The 13808-nt window shown below is 47.5% G+C and overlaps 5 protein-coding genes across 5 annotated transcripts; 3 read left to right on the forward strand and 2 right to left on the reverse strand.

The window, feature by feature from the left end:
* Positions 1-899: 899 nt before the first annotated feature.
* FPOAC1_012678 (uncharacterized protein) lies at positions 900-2114 on the forward strand (the record flags this gene model as incomplete). Its single annotated transcript, XM_044857028.1, has 2 exons — positions 900-1185; positions 1234-2114. The coding sequence occupies 2 exons, from the start codon at positions 900-902 to the stop codon at positions 2112-2114; spliced, it is 1167 nt and encodes a 388-aa protein (XP_044704341.1).
* Positions 2115-2675: 561 nt separating this feature from the next.
* On the reverse strand, positions 2676-3490 carry FPOAC1_012679 (uncharacterized protein; the record flags this gene model as incomplete). The annotated part of the gene is made up of 3 exons (XM_044857029.1): positions 2676-2798; positions 2844-3370; positions 3424-3490. The coding sequence occupies 3 exons, from the start codon at positions 3488-3490 to the stop codon at positions 2676-2678; spliced, it is 717 nt and encodes a 238-aa protein (XP_044704342.1).
* A 324-nt stretch (positions 3491-3814) lies between these two features.
* Positions 3815-4864, forward strand: FPOAC1_012680 (uncharacterized protein; the record flags this gene model as incomplete). Its single annotated transcript, XM_044857030.1, has 1 exon — positions 3815-4864. One exon carries the CDS (start codon positions 3815-3817, stop codon positions 4862-4864), a length of 1050 nt encoding a protein of 349 aa, XP_044704343.1.
* Positions 4865-5342: 478 nt separating this feature from the next.
* FPOAC1_012681 (uncharacterized protein) lies at positions 5343-10496 on the reverse strand (the record flags this gene model as incomplete). The annotated part of the gene is made up of 4 exons (XM_044857031.1): positions 5343-8770; positions 8824-9090; positions 9141-9245; positions 9293-10496. The coding sequence occupies 4 exons, from the start codon at positions 10494-10496 to the stop codon at positions 5343-5345; spliced, it is 5004 nt and encodes a 1667-aa protein (XP_044704344.1).
* A 1164-nt stretch (positions 10497-11660) lies between these two features.
* FPOAC1_012682 (uncharacterized protein) lies at positions 11661-13684 on the forward strand (the record flags this gene model as incomplete). Its single annotated transcript, XM_044857032.1, has 8 exons — positions 11661-11837; positions 12031-12244; positions 12403-12555; positions 12609-12626; positions 12673-13287; positions 13344-13481; positions 13536-13559; positions 13620-13684. The coding sequence occupies 8 exons, from the start codon at positions 11661-11663 to the stop codon at positions 13682-13684; spliced, it is 1404 nt and encodes a 467-aa protein (XP_044704345.1).
* Between the last annotated feature and the right edge of the window lie 124 nt (positions 13685-13808).

The following is a 13808-nucleotide window of genomic DNA, read 5'->3' on the forward strand; positions in this document are numbered from 1 at the left end:
TGTCAACGATAAGGGACGGCACATCTAGCCGAAGTAGAGTAGCATTTAATCGGAGATATTATTTTTTACAGCTCCAGCTTTAATGACATAAAGGGAAGCTGTGAAACTTGACGACATTGATGGTTTTGTAAAAAGTTGAGGGGTTTAGTCAGGAAACAAGATACTCGTTCGTATAGTTTCTTGCACGTATAACTGAGTTTATTTTGAAAGCGTCGATAATGTAAAATGTTCAGAAATACTATAATACCTTTTAGATATTTTCAATAAGGTATAGATATAGTAGCCATTTAAGCATCTACATAATATAGATAAACTCACTTGATCTACATGCTGATTCGACATGGTTACGACTAGTCTTATGTTATGTCCATATCCAAAAGATCTTCGGCAATCACGGCAACAAGGGACCACCTTTTTATATCAGAAGATCCAAATTCGATGCCAAGCGATTTCCGCAGATCAAAGACGTGACTCTGGGGTATCAATGGCACACTATTGTATAGAAGGAAACTAATTGGACAAGCAGTTCGGCACTGGGAGATTAGTCTGGGCGGTTCACAGACCATGCGGCCCTCTCACGGACACGGAACATACCCAATGCGGTAGGTGTTAGTTGTCACATCACGCTAGTGGCATCCAGCATCCAACGCGGCTATCCACGAGACGATCAGATTATCACTTCATCAACATCAAGAGCATTACGAGAGGTTCAGTTGTCAAGTTTACAGATAGTCCAAGATGCCGGTTTTCCGAGAAGTTGTAGACATATGAAGCCATATTGTAAACTCCAACAGATATAAATATGCTGGCAGCCGAGCTATCAATATCAATATCAACTCATCTCATCAACATCTCAACTTTCTAGCCATCTTGTCCGGATTCTTATACTCTCAGAAATCATGCTCTTCGCTGTCACTCTCACTCTTGCCGCTGCGGCTGCCGTTTCTGCATCGCCACTTGAGCCTCGGGCCAAGACGGCTGTTCTCCCCTTGAAGCACGTCGTCAAAGCTAGTTCTATCAAGGCCATTGCCCAGAAAGGCCAGGCTCGCCTTCGCAACGTCAACGGAGAGGCCAGCTTCCACGTCGATGCCGCTGGCTCTGGCTCCGTCATTAACGAGGATGTCTCCTATGTCGCCCCTGTCGTGATTGGAGGCAAGACCTGGAACCTCATTGTTGATACTGGATGTACGTTACATACTTCTCTTACAAATATCAATCGTTGACATGGAATAGCTTCAAACACTTGGTGTGGTGCTCAAGCCTCGTGTGAGCCAACATCCACCGGCAAGTCTACAGGCGGCTCTGTCAGCGTCTCTTACGGCTCTGGGTCATTCTCTGGTAGAGAGTACACGGACAAGGTCAGCTTCGGCGGCCTCACTGTTGCAGCACAGTCGATTGGTGCTGCCAGTAGCGCTACTGGCTTCTCAGGTGTAGATGGCATCATCGGCTTTGGTCCCGTTGGTCTCACCTCGAGCACTGTCTCCAACGCCAACACCGTGCCAACTTTTATGGACAACCTCTACAGCCAAGGCTCTATCTCATCCGAGGTGCTCGGTGTTTCTTTCCGACCAGAGTCTGGCAGCGATGATGATGACGCTAATGGAGAGTTGACCCTTGGAGGTGTCGACAGCTCCAAGTACTCCGGTTCCATCACCTACTTCCCCGCTCTTAGTAGTGGCACAGCTGCTCGGTACTGGGGTATCTCTGTCTCTGGCTTTACCTATGGATCTACAACCCTTGGCACATCTGGAAGCGGCATTGTCGACACTGGCACTACGCTCATCTACATCCCTACCGGTGCCTACAACAAGTTCCTGTCTGCCGCAGGTGGTTCGACTGATAGCTCATCCGGCCTTGCTGCCTTTACCAAGAAGCCCACCGCCAACTTTGGTATCAAGTTCGGGTCAACAACTTATACTCTCACACCTGCGCAGTACTTGATTCCTACTGCTCAGTACGCCAACTTTGGTTTGAGCTCTGGCAAGTACTACGCCTGGATCTTTGACGGAGGCTCTTCTGGTGTCAACACTATCATCGGACAGAAGTTCCTCGAGAATTATTACTCTGTGTACGATACCACCAACTCCCGTATTGGTTTCGCTACGGCTGTCTAAGTCGGTACTCTGATTTCAATGCTTTGAGGGCTCGATGAACGTTCAGTTACCTGCATCAAGAAAGGAGAGGAGGACGCAACATCTTTATACATATTAGATTGCATAAGTCCGAGTATATACCTGATGGGCCATATAATAGTATATACTAGCTTCAGTTCAACATACCTACAATTCAATGTATATGTTCATATGAGGGTCATTGTTTCTCACAAGGCTCAAGGCAACAAAGAGCAGAGCCTGAAGTTCTTTCATTTTAATGTGTTGATGGTGCTTTTAATTGATTCAGAAACTAGTAAAATATTCTGCGCCGAGATCATATTTACTGACGTTTGGAGTGGTCGCCAAGACGAAAGCAGAGCTGTATACAAACTATTTGAATCTAGACCATCGATGACAGGCTATGTTACCACAAATAACGTCTTGTTCTGATAGTAATAGCCATCGCGTTTCTTGAGCTACCTGAACCTTTCAGCCCGCCACTATATATCTTAATTACATGTAACATCCGGTGGCTCAGGACTGCACACTGACCTTTCTTCAGAGTCCACATAATGAAGGTAATTACTTGTCAAGGAACCGGATACCGGTAATACCTTGCAAAACAGCCTCCTGCCATTGTTTGCTCTGCTGAAGCTCCTTGGTCAGTGTCGTTCTATTGTCTTCCTTGGTTCCGTTCACGTCAACCTAGATAAATAAGTATTTATGTAATACGGGGACAGATAGTCTTACAGATATGAGGAGTCCTTGCTGTTGGTACACTTCAGCTACAGGTATAGTTTCAAGTTGGTATTCCGCAAAACGCTTTTCGAACTTGTCCGCACTATCATTGTTGTCTCGCGCCCGGTTCAAATATCTCGCCTTTGCGTTTTCTTTCGTAATCTCGAACGAGAGCACGACATCGGGATTGACATCCAGTCTCAGGACACCATCACTGCTGGGTGCCAGCGGAACAGTATCTTGGAAAGGCCATGACCGGACAGATTCAAGTTGCCCGATGCATCGTGGGTATCCGTCGATTAGGATGCCTCCAGCTCCCCCGTTGTGGGCGTCGAGAATTGCGCGATAAATGAAAGGGTTTAGCTCCTTGGACGTGAGGAAGCCTTGGTTATCCAACTTGCTTTGGATCTCGGTTGCAAGTTTGGTCGACCGGTTTTCGCGCATCCAGGCACGTAGGCCATCGCCGACTGAGTAGTGTACAAGGTTGTATTCTTGTGCAAGATGGGTGCAGAGTGTTCCTTTGCCCGCACCTGGTGCTCCTATAGAATACTAATTAGTCGGAAGCATAATGAGAGGCTAAAGGTCATCGCACCAATAATGAATACTACCGAAAAGTCACGACAGCCGTTGCCGTTCGGTGGATTAGAGTGCGGTTGCATGGTTACGGATAGGTCTAATGATGGTGTTTGTTGACGGTGTGAAAGCTATGTGTAGTCGGAGGATATATGAAAGTAACCCAATAAGGCCTTGGGTACTATAAGAACCTGAAAGTGTAGGCGGCGTGCAGACACAAAGGGCGTTGATTAAGTTACGTTGGCTACGGCGGGATATAGCGTCTTTGGCGTTGTAAAGAGTCCACTAAAATCATGACTAAGCCATCTGATTATCAAGTAAACCCTCACGATACACAAGGCTGAACCATATCTGCGTTCATTGTGCGGGGTTCAACTATTACGTTTACAATAACATTACAACGTACCAAGATGGCAATCGTGTCGCTCCTCTTGGGCTTGCCCCCTTGGTGCTATCTCCTTATTGCTCTATGCGTTGTCCTGTATATCAGACTTAAAAAAACCTTTGAGGTCGATAACAATTCCGGAAAGGCATTTGGCCCAGAGTCCAATGTCCCGGTTTCCGTCAACTACTTCCCCTCTCGAAAATGCAACTACTCCTGCGGCTTTTGCTTTCATACTGATACCTCTTCGTACGTCCTCCCCATCGACGAGGCGAAGCGTGGTTTACGGTTGTTGAAAGAAGCCGGTATGCGAAAGCTCAACATCGCCGGTGGAGAGCCGTTCCTTTACCCCCGCCTTCTTACTGAATTGCTTCAATATGGAAAAGAAGAACTTTCTCTCGAAAGCATCAGCATCGTGAGCAACGGTAGCAAGATTACAGAGTCATGGATGGAAAAGAATTGTCAATGGCTGGATATTCTTGCCGTGTCCTGCGACTCATTCAATCCAGAGACAAATCGCAAGATTGGACGAGGTGATGACGGAGGGAACGTCCTTCGCCTTTTCCGCATCGCCAACTGGTGCAAGAAATACGGCATCAAATTCAAGCTAAACACTGTTGTCAATGTACACAACTGGGATGAAGACATGGCAGCCGACATCGAAAGGCTGGCACCTTTTCGTTGGAAGGTATTCCAGTGTCTTATTGTCGCTGGCGAGAATGAAGACGCAACTCGACTACGCGATGCAAGAGACTTTCTCGTCACCGATGAACAATGGAAGACATTTTGCGACCGACACAAGCATCTACCCTGCTATGTTCCCGAAGACAATACGTCCATGGCAAGTAGCTATTTGCTGTTGGATGAGTACATGTGTTTCTTGGACAAGGGTGAGGGCATGATCACCAAGAGTGAATCCATTTTGAAGGTTGGGGTCCGGAAAGCAATGGACCAAGTTGTCTGGGATAAGGCGTCTTTTGTTGACCGTGGTGGTGTCTACGATTGGGGCAGATCGGATACTCAAGAGATTAATAATTGCGGCGGCGGTGGAGGCGGGGATAAGAGATTGGACTGGTAACAAGTTGTTTACTATTCTTGGATTACTGGGAGTCTTTAGGAACTAAATTGCATAAATTGTATCTTCGGCACATAATTTGCTCTTGGAACTCCCAGCATTGGTGCCAGTTTGCTTGATCGTACAAACGGTAGGAAATAATCACTTTCACAACATGAAAGCTCAAGCCGTCATTTCTTTTCGCTTTCATTCGAGGCATCAAAAAGCCGCTTGACCAGCCATGAAGGAAGAACAGAGGTATAGTGGTGGGCTGAATGTTTTGGGTGTGAACCAGGTGTACATCAAACGCTCCAATTATTCGCATCTCAATAGATGTGATCAGTTGAGGCAGTATATTAAGACTCGTTTAGTCAAAACCGGTCGACCATACTCATGCTGGGCTTTGATTTCTTGGATAAATGGAATATATTGTAACAATTAAAACTGAAGCTAGATTCTAGATAGAGACAAGGCTAAACGAAATCATGGATGGCCGACGATATTATGTCGGTAGGGACTTTGGCCTCTCATCATGAACCTCTGTAGGTAACACGTCTCCAAAAGTTGGAAGGGGTCTTGTCTGGTTCCCCTTCGCCGCGAAAAAGTCTGGGTCCGGACCAACACCGCCGGGATGCCACTTACATTTGATGCTGGGTCCTCCAGCAGATACGATGGCTCGTTCCACACAACCTGACTTCATAAACAATGGGAGGTTGAAAGACACCTCATGGCCCAGATTACTGTTATCACCGCTTTGCCATTCCCATTCCGTGATTCCTCCACAGCCGGATTCTTCTTTCTTAAGCTTCGCCCCTCCATCGTCTGCCCAGTTGAGGATGCGAACTATCACAAATTTCCAAGAGACACCTGCGCCCATCTGAATACATCTTGCCTCTGGTGTTGGATCGGGTTGCGCAGTGACTGTGACAGTGCTACGAGGTTTTGTAGACGTGGCAAATGTTGTTGGTGGCTGTGATGTGGTGGTCGTAGTGGGTATCCGGTCAGCTTCACGGAGCCATTCATCATAGTCATCCTCAACTTCATCCCAGAAGGAAGTGGGGGTGTTCTCTTCCTCGTCATAATCGTAAAAGCCCTCCGGTGTCGCCTGGGGGTCAGGCTCCTCAGTACCTGTCATGGTAGTCGTAGTCGTTGAGTCGGTTATGTCGCATTCTGTCAGTGTTCGACAAGATGTCATAGTCGTGGTCGACCAACTCGTTGTTGGGATTGTCGTAACCACGGTGCTGCTCACTGTCTCGGTACAAACCTCAGCGGTTGTTTTACTGGTGCAATCTTCATCTCCCTCCTCGTCACACTGTTTCCCTGTACACTTCCCAGGAGGACAATCTCCCAAGGTCTTTTGAGAACAGGGCCCTCCTTGGTGGCATGAAGGACCGACACAAGTACCACCAAGAATACAGTTGATACCGAAACAGCCTCCTCCTACCACGCATCCGACACCTTCACATCCACCACCAGATTCGCACTTGTCTCCTCGACATTGACCGCCACGCGTGCACTTGGGCCCGACACATGCACCAGCCTTGGTGCAGTTTGGTCCGAAGCAGTCGCCTCCTCTCGTACAGGAGGGATCCTTACAATCCTTTCCGATAGTGCATTCTCCACCCTGGCAGTCAGAAGGAGTGCTCGTCTCCTCAGCAGGGTCGTCAGAGAAGGTCGGGACAGGTATGGCACCGAAACCGTCGTCCGTCGTTGAAGATTCAATGGTTGGGCCCTTGGTGATCGACTCCAGCACGGTAGACTCATCTGTCTGAATGGGCAGTAACGTGCCGGGCAGTGAAGTCAAGTCGATTGTTGGCAAGCTTGGGAGTGTCAAGCCCAGACCGGCATCAGTGGATTTTTCACGATCCCCATTGCTTTCTGTCGCATCATTTGTCGACACAGGCATGTCAGAGATAGCATCAGTACTACCATGGACCTCTCCAATCGACGATAAAGATGACTTTGTCGTCGGTTCGGTTCCAAGGCCAGTACCATCACTGAATGCAGAAGTCTGATCACTAGCAGGCGTATTGGTCCTGGTGTCAACGCCAACAGGAGTACTGTCAGCATTAGACTCCGATGTCTTCGTGACTTCGTTTGTTCTGGTATCGCCGGAGATAGTTTCATGTGAGGATTGAATAGTGGAAAGTTCGTTGTCTGTGGAGCTCTCATGAGGGTTTAAAGTGACGTCTGATGGTATAGTACTTGCATTTGGTAAATCAGATGAAGTTCTTGTGCCATCATTGGGAAGGTCTGCCGAGATACTGCCACTTGTTGTTGGACGCGGCGAAGTCTGAATAACCGATTGCTGGGAGTCGGTGGATGTTGCTGATCCATTGTCAACGTCCTCACTGTGGACAGAGGTCTCGTTCTCACCAAGACCTTCCGAAATCTCGCCCGTCGTGTGTGTACCCGGAGCCGCATTCGTAGCTCCGAGTCCCAAAGAGGTAAACGCGCCAGTGGTCATGCTGATGTCCTCAGAAGCAACACTTATTGTCGGGCCTGATGAGCTATTTCCGTCACTGACTGAAACGGATCCTGTTGTATGTGATTGATCATCCGTAATCGGGGCCTGAGTTACCAAAGATCCTGTCTCAGAAGTGATACCGGCCTCTCCGTTTGGACTTCCAGATACTGTGTGGTGCGTACCGATGGCCTCCTGCGTAGATACAGTAGGATTCTCATCGGTGCGAGTTCCAGACAAGACTTCGGAACTAGCTCCAATTGAGCGGACTGTGGATTCGGTGTCACTAGTTGTGTCAATTCCGGTTCCTGGCTCAAGAGGGCTCGTGGTCTGACCAATAGTAATTGGATCGGTTTGTGAAGTTGGAGCAGTGATTCCAGTCGATCCAGAAGGGATGCCTGGAGACGCAGCCGATTGCGTTGACCCAGTACCTGTCCCAAAGGCCTCGGAAACTCCTGTTGAAAGGGTTGTTTCCAACTCAGATCGCACACTTGTTGACGCTTGCCAATTAGGCTGGGTGAAGTTCCAAGGGTTTGATGTCGTGACAGAGCCCACAGCAGTTGGTGAGATTGTGATCCCCTCTACGGAAGTAGGTTCGTGATAGGTAGATGTTGAAGTGTCATGAGGAGTCAGTGCAGGGAGATGAGGCGTGGTCGGAACGTCGGTGGTTAACCTGATGTCCGAGATGCTGGAGAACGGTGGTTCGGCACCCATCTCGGTTGTTGAAACGGTTGAAGTATTCCAAAACCTGGAAGTATGGAATGTTGGGAATGGTGGACGAAAGTCCGAATCAGTTTGCCTTGTGTCTTCTGTCTCACTCCTAATCAAAGTGGGAATATCCAGTGAATAATTGTCTCTCCACGTTATCTCTCCAGAGGTTGGTTGGTGCGCCTCACTTGGATTGTCGTATTCTCCGTGTCCAGCGGGAGGCATGTAGGCAGGATAGGAATCGACCCGGGAAACTACCCCAGAGGGTGATGCCGCTGTCTCAACAATGCACCGGGTGACGGTCTCAGTGCGACCTGCTACAGTAGTCACATATACGGTGAAGACCGACGTAACTTGTTCAGTTGGGAAGCCGATATGACCAGTCTGGGTGTAGCGTCCAGATGGCCTGTCGACGACCGAACTAGACCAAGGATCATCGTTATTAGAAACTTGCGGGACATTGATAGGTAGATCTTGGTACGGTCGTTGGGGCTCCTCGCTGCCAGATATCGTGGGAGCTTCGGGCTTCGCTTGCGGCGACTGCTCATCACCACCGGATGGTTTTGAAAGTCCATGGCTTGGAATTGGGTATAACGCCGCGGGAGGATCCGGGGTAGTATGAGTGTCCTGGCCGATTGTGGGAATCTCAGACTTGCATCTGGTCTGAAACTCAGCGGTGCCGAGAAATCCAAGCTTTCGCCAGTATGCAGCTCGAGCCTTCCTAGTCTTCTCGGACGCATAGGATACCCAGTACGTATCTAAATGGCACAATGTTAGTGATAACTGATATGCAGAGAAAGACAAAACTCACCGTCAAAAATCAGCAAGTCAGAAGCCGATTTCTTGTCATGCCAGGTTACAGCTCTGTTGTGGCGCTGATCGAGAATCTCCGCAATCTGAGAATCCAGCAATGTTCTGCTGCCATTGCTACAGGTACTAGCAGGGACCTGAGGGCTGGATGGGTCGACTTTGAACAGGCAATCAGATCCGTAACATCTTGGATCAACCATTGTGAAAGCCCGGCCATAGCTAGCCTCGCCAACAACAACCTGTTGTGAACTTACACCAGCTTTCGTAACTATGTGAAGTTAATGAACATGCGTCATGATCCTAGAAACAATAACCTACTCATTGAAAGTGCGTATTCTACTTCTGTCTGGTTTATATGGCTGCGCAGACAATTCCCAGCCGGACAACCAGATTGCGATACTCCAGACTCTAGACCAGAGTGCTCTGTTGTAGTCAGCATTTGTAAACAGAAACATGGATGAAATTCTTACCGAAGAGGTCGTATGTAAGGTATACAAAGTAATCGACCAGGGTGGCCAGTTCTCGGGCAGGGTACGCTTTAAGAAGCGAATATTGTGCGGGGAGGCTGATCGAGATTGAGTATTTATCACTCAATTGTCGCCTGAGTTCTCTCAACGTATCAAGGTAGAGACGAACATCTGAGCTACTTGATTGGCTAATTTGCCAGTCAAAGTGAACACCATTGATGCCAGACGTGTCGACAAACTTAACAAGCTGCGAGACAAACTGCCATCGAGTCTGTGGTTGCATGGCCTCCCGAAGTTTATCGTTCGAGTTGGAGGATTCGCCCGCAGACTCATGTATGTCTCCTAACGATAGGATCTTCTTCGAATTCTGAAGAAGGATAAACTCTTCCCACTGTTTGTGCTTGTTGTCTACACGGATTGTCATGTTCTTGCTAATAGAAGCTTTTGACCAGTGGATATGAGTATAGCCAGGATTATCGGATAGGAAAGCGTCAAGCTTCTGGGTAGGATCATATTGGACAATGCGGAGATACTCTTCGACGATATTATTGCTCGTCTCGATATTAGTCCCGCAGTTCGAGATGCAATGGGAGAAATCGGAAGGGTTCCTTCTCGTGCAAAACTCAGCACTGTTTCCACATTGTCCATTAACACCGCAGCAAGCATTGAGTGGACAAGGGTTGATTAAGGCCAAGTCTGAAACAGATTTGATATGGTTTCCGAAATGTGCTCCGGGAGCTTGTGGTCCACAAACAGCGTCCTTGATAGGGTTGGGCGGAGGTGGCTTGCCAGAGCTGAGACATATCTTAGTACCAGCAACCAGGTTATCACAACCTGTCCATGCCCACGTAGTTTCATGGTTGAACTTGGAGATAGTCTGGCCTGTGATGTTGAAAGATCTTCCAATACTTCCGCACGTGTCTCCAGTTTGAACCGTGTAAACAACACAGGTTGTATCTTGGAAGGAATGGCTTGGATAGCCCTGGGAGCAAGATATCTTTTGACCAGGGCGGAGACTTGAACACCAAGAGCTGTCTCCGTCATTGGCTTCTATGAGCTCTTGTATTGAGACATTGCACTCCCGAGACAATGATAGACAGGTGTCTCTGTGAGTCAAAGTGCGCTTGGAATGAGGGTCAGCTGTGGCAGTGCTGCTCATTACTGCAACAAGCCAAGCAGTTCCCCAGAAATGGGTCGCCAGCTGCATATTGAAAGAGAGGCAAAAGAGAAAGGTAAAGTCAAGACAAAATGAATGTCAATGGGCAAATGAACGAACGTGTTAGAAGTGACGACCCAAGTTGTACGGTGAGAGAGCCAGTTATGTCTATATTGACAACCCGATTTCCAACATTCGAACTGTGGTATGCCTTACCAGGATCCAGACTTGTAGAATAACCTTGTTTATGCATAATCACACGAAGAAAGGGGCTCCTTAATCTATGCTACTCGTTGACGACGGACCAGTAGAAGCACTTGATATCTCAGAACCAGTACGCCACTCACGACCCATGATAGAATTCTGATGGATGGTGCAGCCTCATTTGCACCCAACACAGAGTTTGAAGACTACCGGAGCAACGGAATAACTTAATTAGGCAATTGTTGGTTAAGAATGGGCTGATATTTCTACAGATTATTGCTCAGTCAGTTAAAGTTGGCCCATTGAATGTTTCAGGCGACGTCAGAAACAAAGTGATCAGATTAGAACCAACAGTACTAACTATTCCGTTGGTTAGTAGCGCCGACTCATCAGAGCATTTTCACTGCATTTCAACTGTCAAAAGTGAATTTGGTGACCCACACAATCTGCACGCTTGAAACTTGTGTTGGCTCTAACAAGTTGCACGGCCACCCTCCAATATGGCCCATGTTCTGCTGAAGATATTTTCGTCATTTACTAGATTGGTAGATTGGCTCAAATTTAAGTACATACTATCCAGCCTAGCCGCCTTACCATATCTCAAACTCGGAAGCGCCGAGACCCCTACTTTTAGCTTTTTGAGTGTCTGGGGAACTACCAACAGGCCACACCACCCTTGTCATGTCACAATGCAAGAGTCAAGTCAGTAAGGGTAATCTCAGGGTATCAGAAACATTGACAAACAGGAGCATAAGAGACGAAATTGTTAGGTCATTTTAGGCTCCTTAGACTATGGTTCTTAGACTACTTATTTTTGTACCCTAAGGCTTAGGAGTTCAGTTTCTCTACTGCCCACTAGGTTAATAAATTTACCGAAATACTGTAGCATAAATGCTGTACAAGTAGAACAGTAGATAGAAATGAAATAAAGCCTCGTCCCCCCCAGTTGATAGGCAGTCAGTCACAATACAATACTTACCTTTCCCTTCTCTTATTGGGCTTCCCTTTAACATGTCTTTTCCCACAGCCAAAGCCATTGTGCTTTTCTTTCTATTATCTTCAAATCTCGTTTTGGCGAACACAACGGTTGTGGCTCGGTCTTTGGATAAACGTCAGTTATTCAACCGTTGTGGAAACTCAAGGCTGGGTCCTCTGCTTGCCCAGTCCCTCCAAGATGCGAACGATATTGTATGTATTATATTTCTTCCTTCTCCCTCCTCCCCCTCGTCCCCCTCCTATTGTTTGGTGCTTTTCGAGGCGTAAGTCCCGAAGTATACATTTATCCCCCTCCCCCCTCCTCCCCCCCGTCCCCTCCTCCCCGTCCTTTTCCTCCTTTCCTTCTTTTAACTACTATTAAAATGTGTCTAACCAGCTTGTAAAGATGGCCAATATGGTCGATCATCTAGATCTCGCTATTGGTCTCTATCGGAATGACGGGTCCGGCGAGTTGAGACCAGAGAAGCTGGCTTCGAATCAACGGACCTTTGACGAACACAATGCCTTTGCTACCTATCGCGCCCTTATAAGCAACCACTACACTGGTGTCAATGCAGAAGGCAATCGTGAAGGCCTTGCAAGGCTCAAGTATACACGTGGTAAGTGAGAACATAAGGAATGAAATTACTTAGGAAATTTATCATAAGGGATGAAATTACTCAGGCAGTTTATGCTGCTTAGACCATACACTCATACAATATTCCACCCGGAGACATTCACATTCAGTCTGGCCCGCATTCACTAACTATCATAACAGAACGGGCGAAAACCATCTCTGATCAACTATACAAGTACCTAGACGGTACTCCCGTGAGATGGACCCGAGGGGGGTTCCCTTACGTCAATTTTTATTGCAATGATAATCAAGTTTTGGCGAGACGAAATAGTGAGGGAAGAACATACACAGAAGGTAAGTCAACATTCTCAACCCGAAAGCGTTTTGAGCTAACATATACTATCTAGACACTGGAGAAGATGACTGTAAGGTCTGTCAGAAACTCGATAGATTTGATGCTGACCACCATAGCCGTGTTCACTAATACAGGCGCACGTTTATACTGGGTGCTGATGAAACAAGCCACACAGAAAGGTAGAGAAACTTGGGTAATGCGCAAAGCGGTGTGCGACGCAGACCCTGATGATCCTGATTATGACACCGCCGACGACGCTTCTGATGATGGTTCGGACGACAGTTCTGACAACGGTTCGGACAGTTCTGATGACGATTCGGAAGACGGCTCGGACAACGGTTCGGACAATGGTCCAGATGATTCAGACGAGGACTTGCCGAAGCGTTTCGGTATTCCTGTGGAGAAAAGGCTAAACGCATACACCTACAAGGCTATCTTTGGGGCCGTCGAAGAGACCATGGTTTTTTGCCCTGCTTACCACGAGAGATGGCTCAAGATTGAGGCAGATCGGTTAGCTTCGGGAACACATTATCGAAACATGCATGTGGGTATTGGCAAGAAGCCTACCGATGAACAGAAAACTTCTGCTTCTCTTCTCCTAGCTGACCCGGATTTTGATCCGAAAAGCAAGGTAAGACGGGGGATCTCATGGTTTGGAGATTTTCTTGTCCAAGTGCTCATTCATGAATCCACACATGCGGAGGCGTTCACAGGTGTTGGAAATGCACTCGGTGAGATTTCTGTTACTAGTGATGCAAATAACGATTTGATGCTAATGTGCTTGTAGTTGATGTCATTTGCCGGCCTCCTGCAGGGGAAGAGAAGAAGGGCAACATGCGTACCACCAGCTTGGCCTGTCTACGAGCGGTTGTCAGAGGAGATGACAACGTCATGGGTGAAGGACATCAGGGCCATAAAGACGCAGGTAGGTGATTCATTGATCAATTGACAAATGGGATGGGACTAATAAATACGACAGAAGGTTTTGCTATGTACGCCATGGGTGAGTTTTTCGTATCCTGACAATTTTTAGCATATTACTAACAGAGATGCCTGGACGCAGCCACTTGGGTCAACACTGTCGCCTGGTATAGTGGATTCAATCCTAAAGAGCGGGTGGACGCATAAGTTAATACAATTGATTGTATCAAGTTTGTTGTTATGACGACTTGGCGCTGTTCTTCTATCTGAAAGACACAAATCTCCAAAGCACAGTAACATTAGCAGTAGACCCCAATGACACAACAATAAA

Source organism: Fusarium poae, chromosome 4 (genome assembly GCF_019609905.1).
Source record: "Fusarium poae strain DAOMC 252244 chromosome 4, whole genome shotgun sequence".
NCBI classification, from domain to species: domain Eukaryota; kingdom Fungi; phylum Ascomycota; class Sordariomycetes; order Hypocreales; family Nectriaceae; genus Fusarium; species Fusarium poae.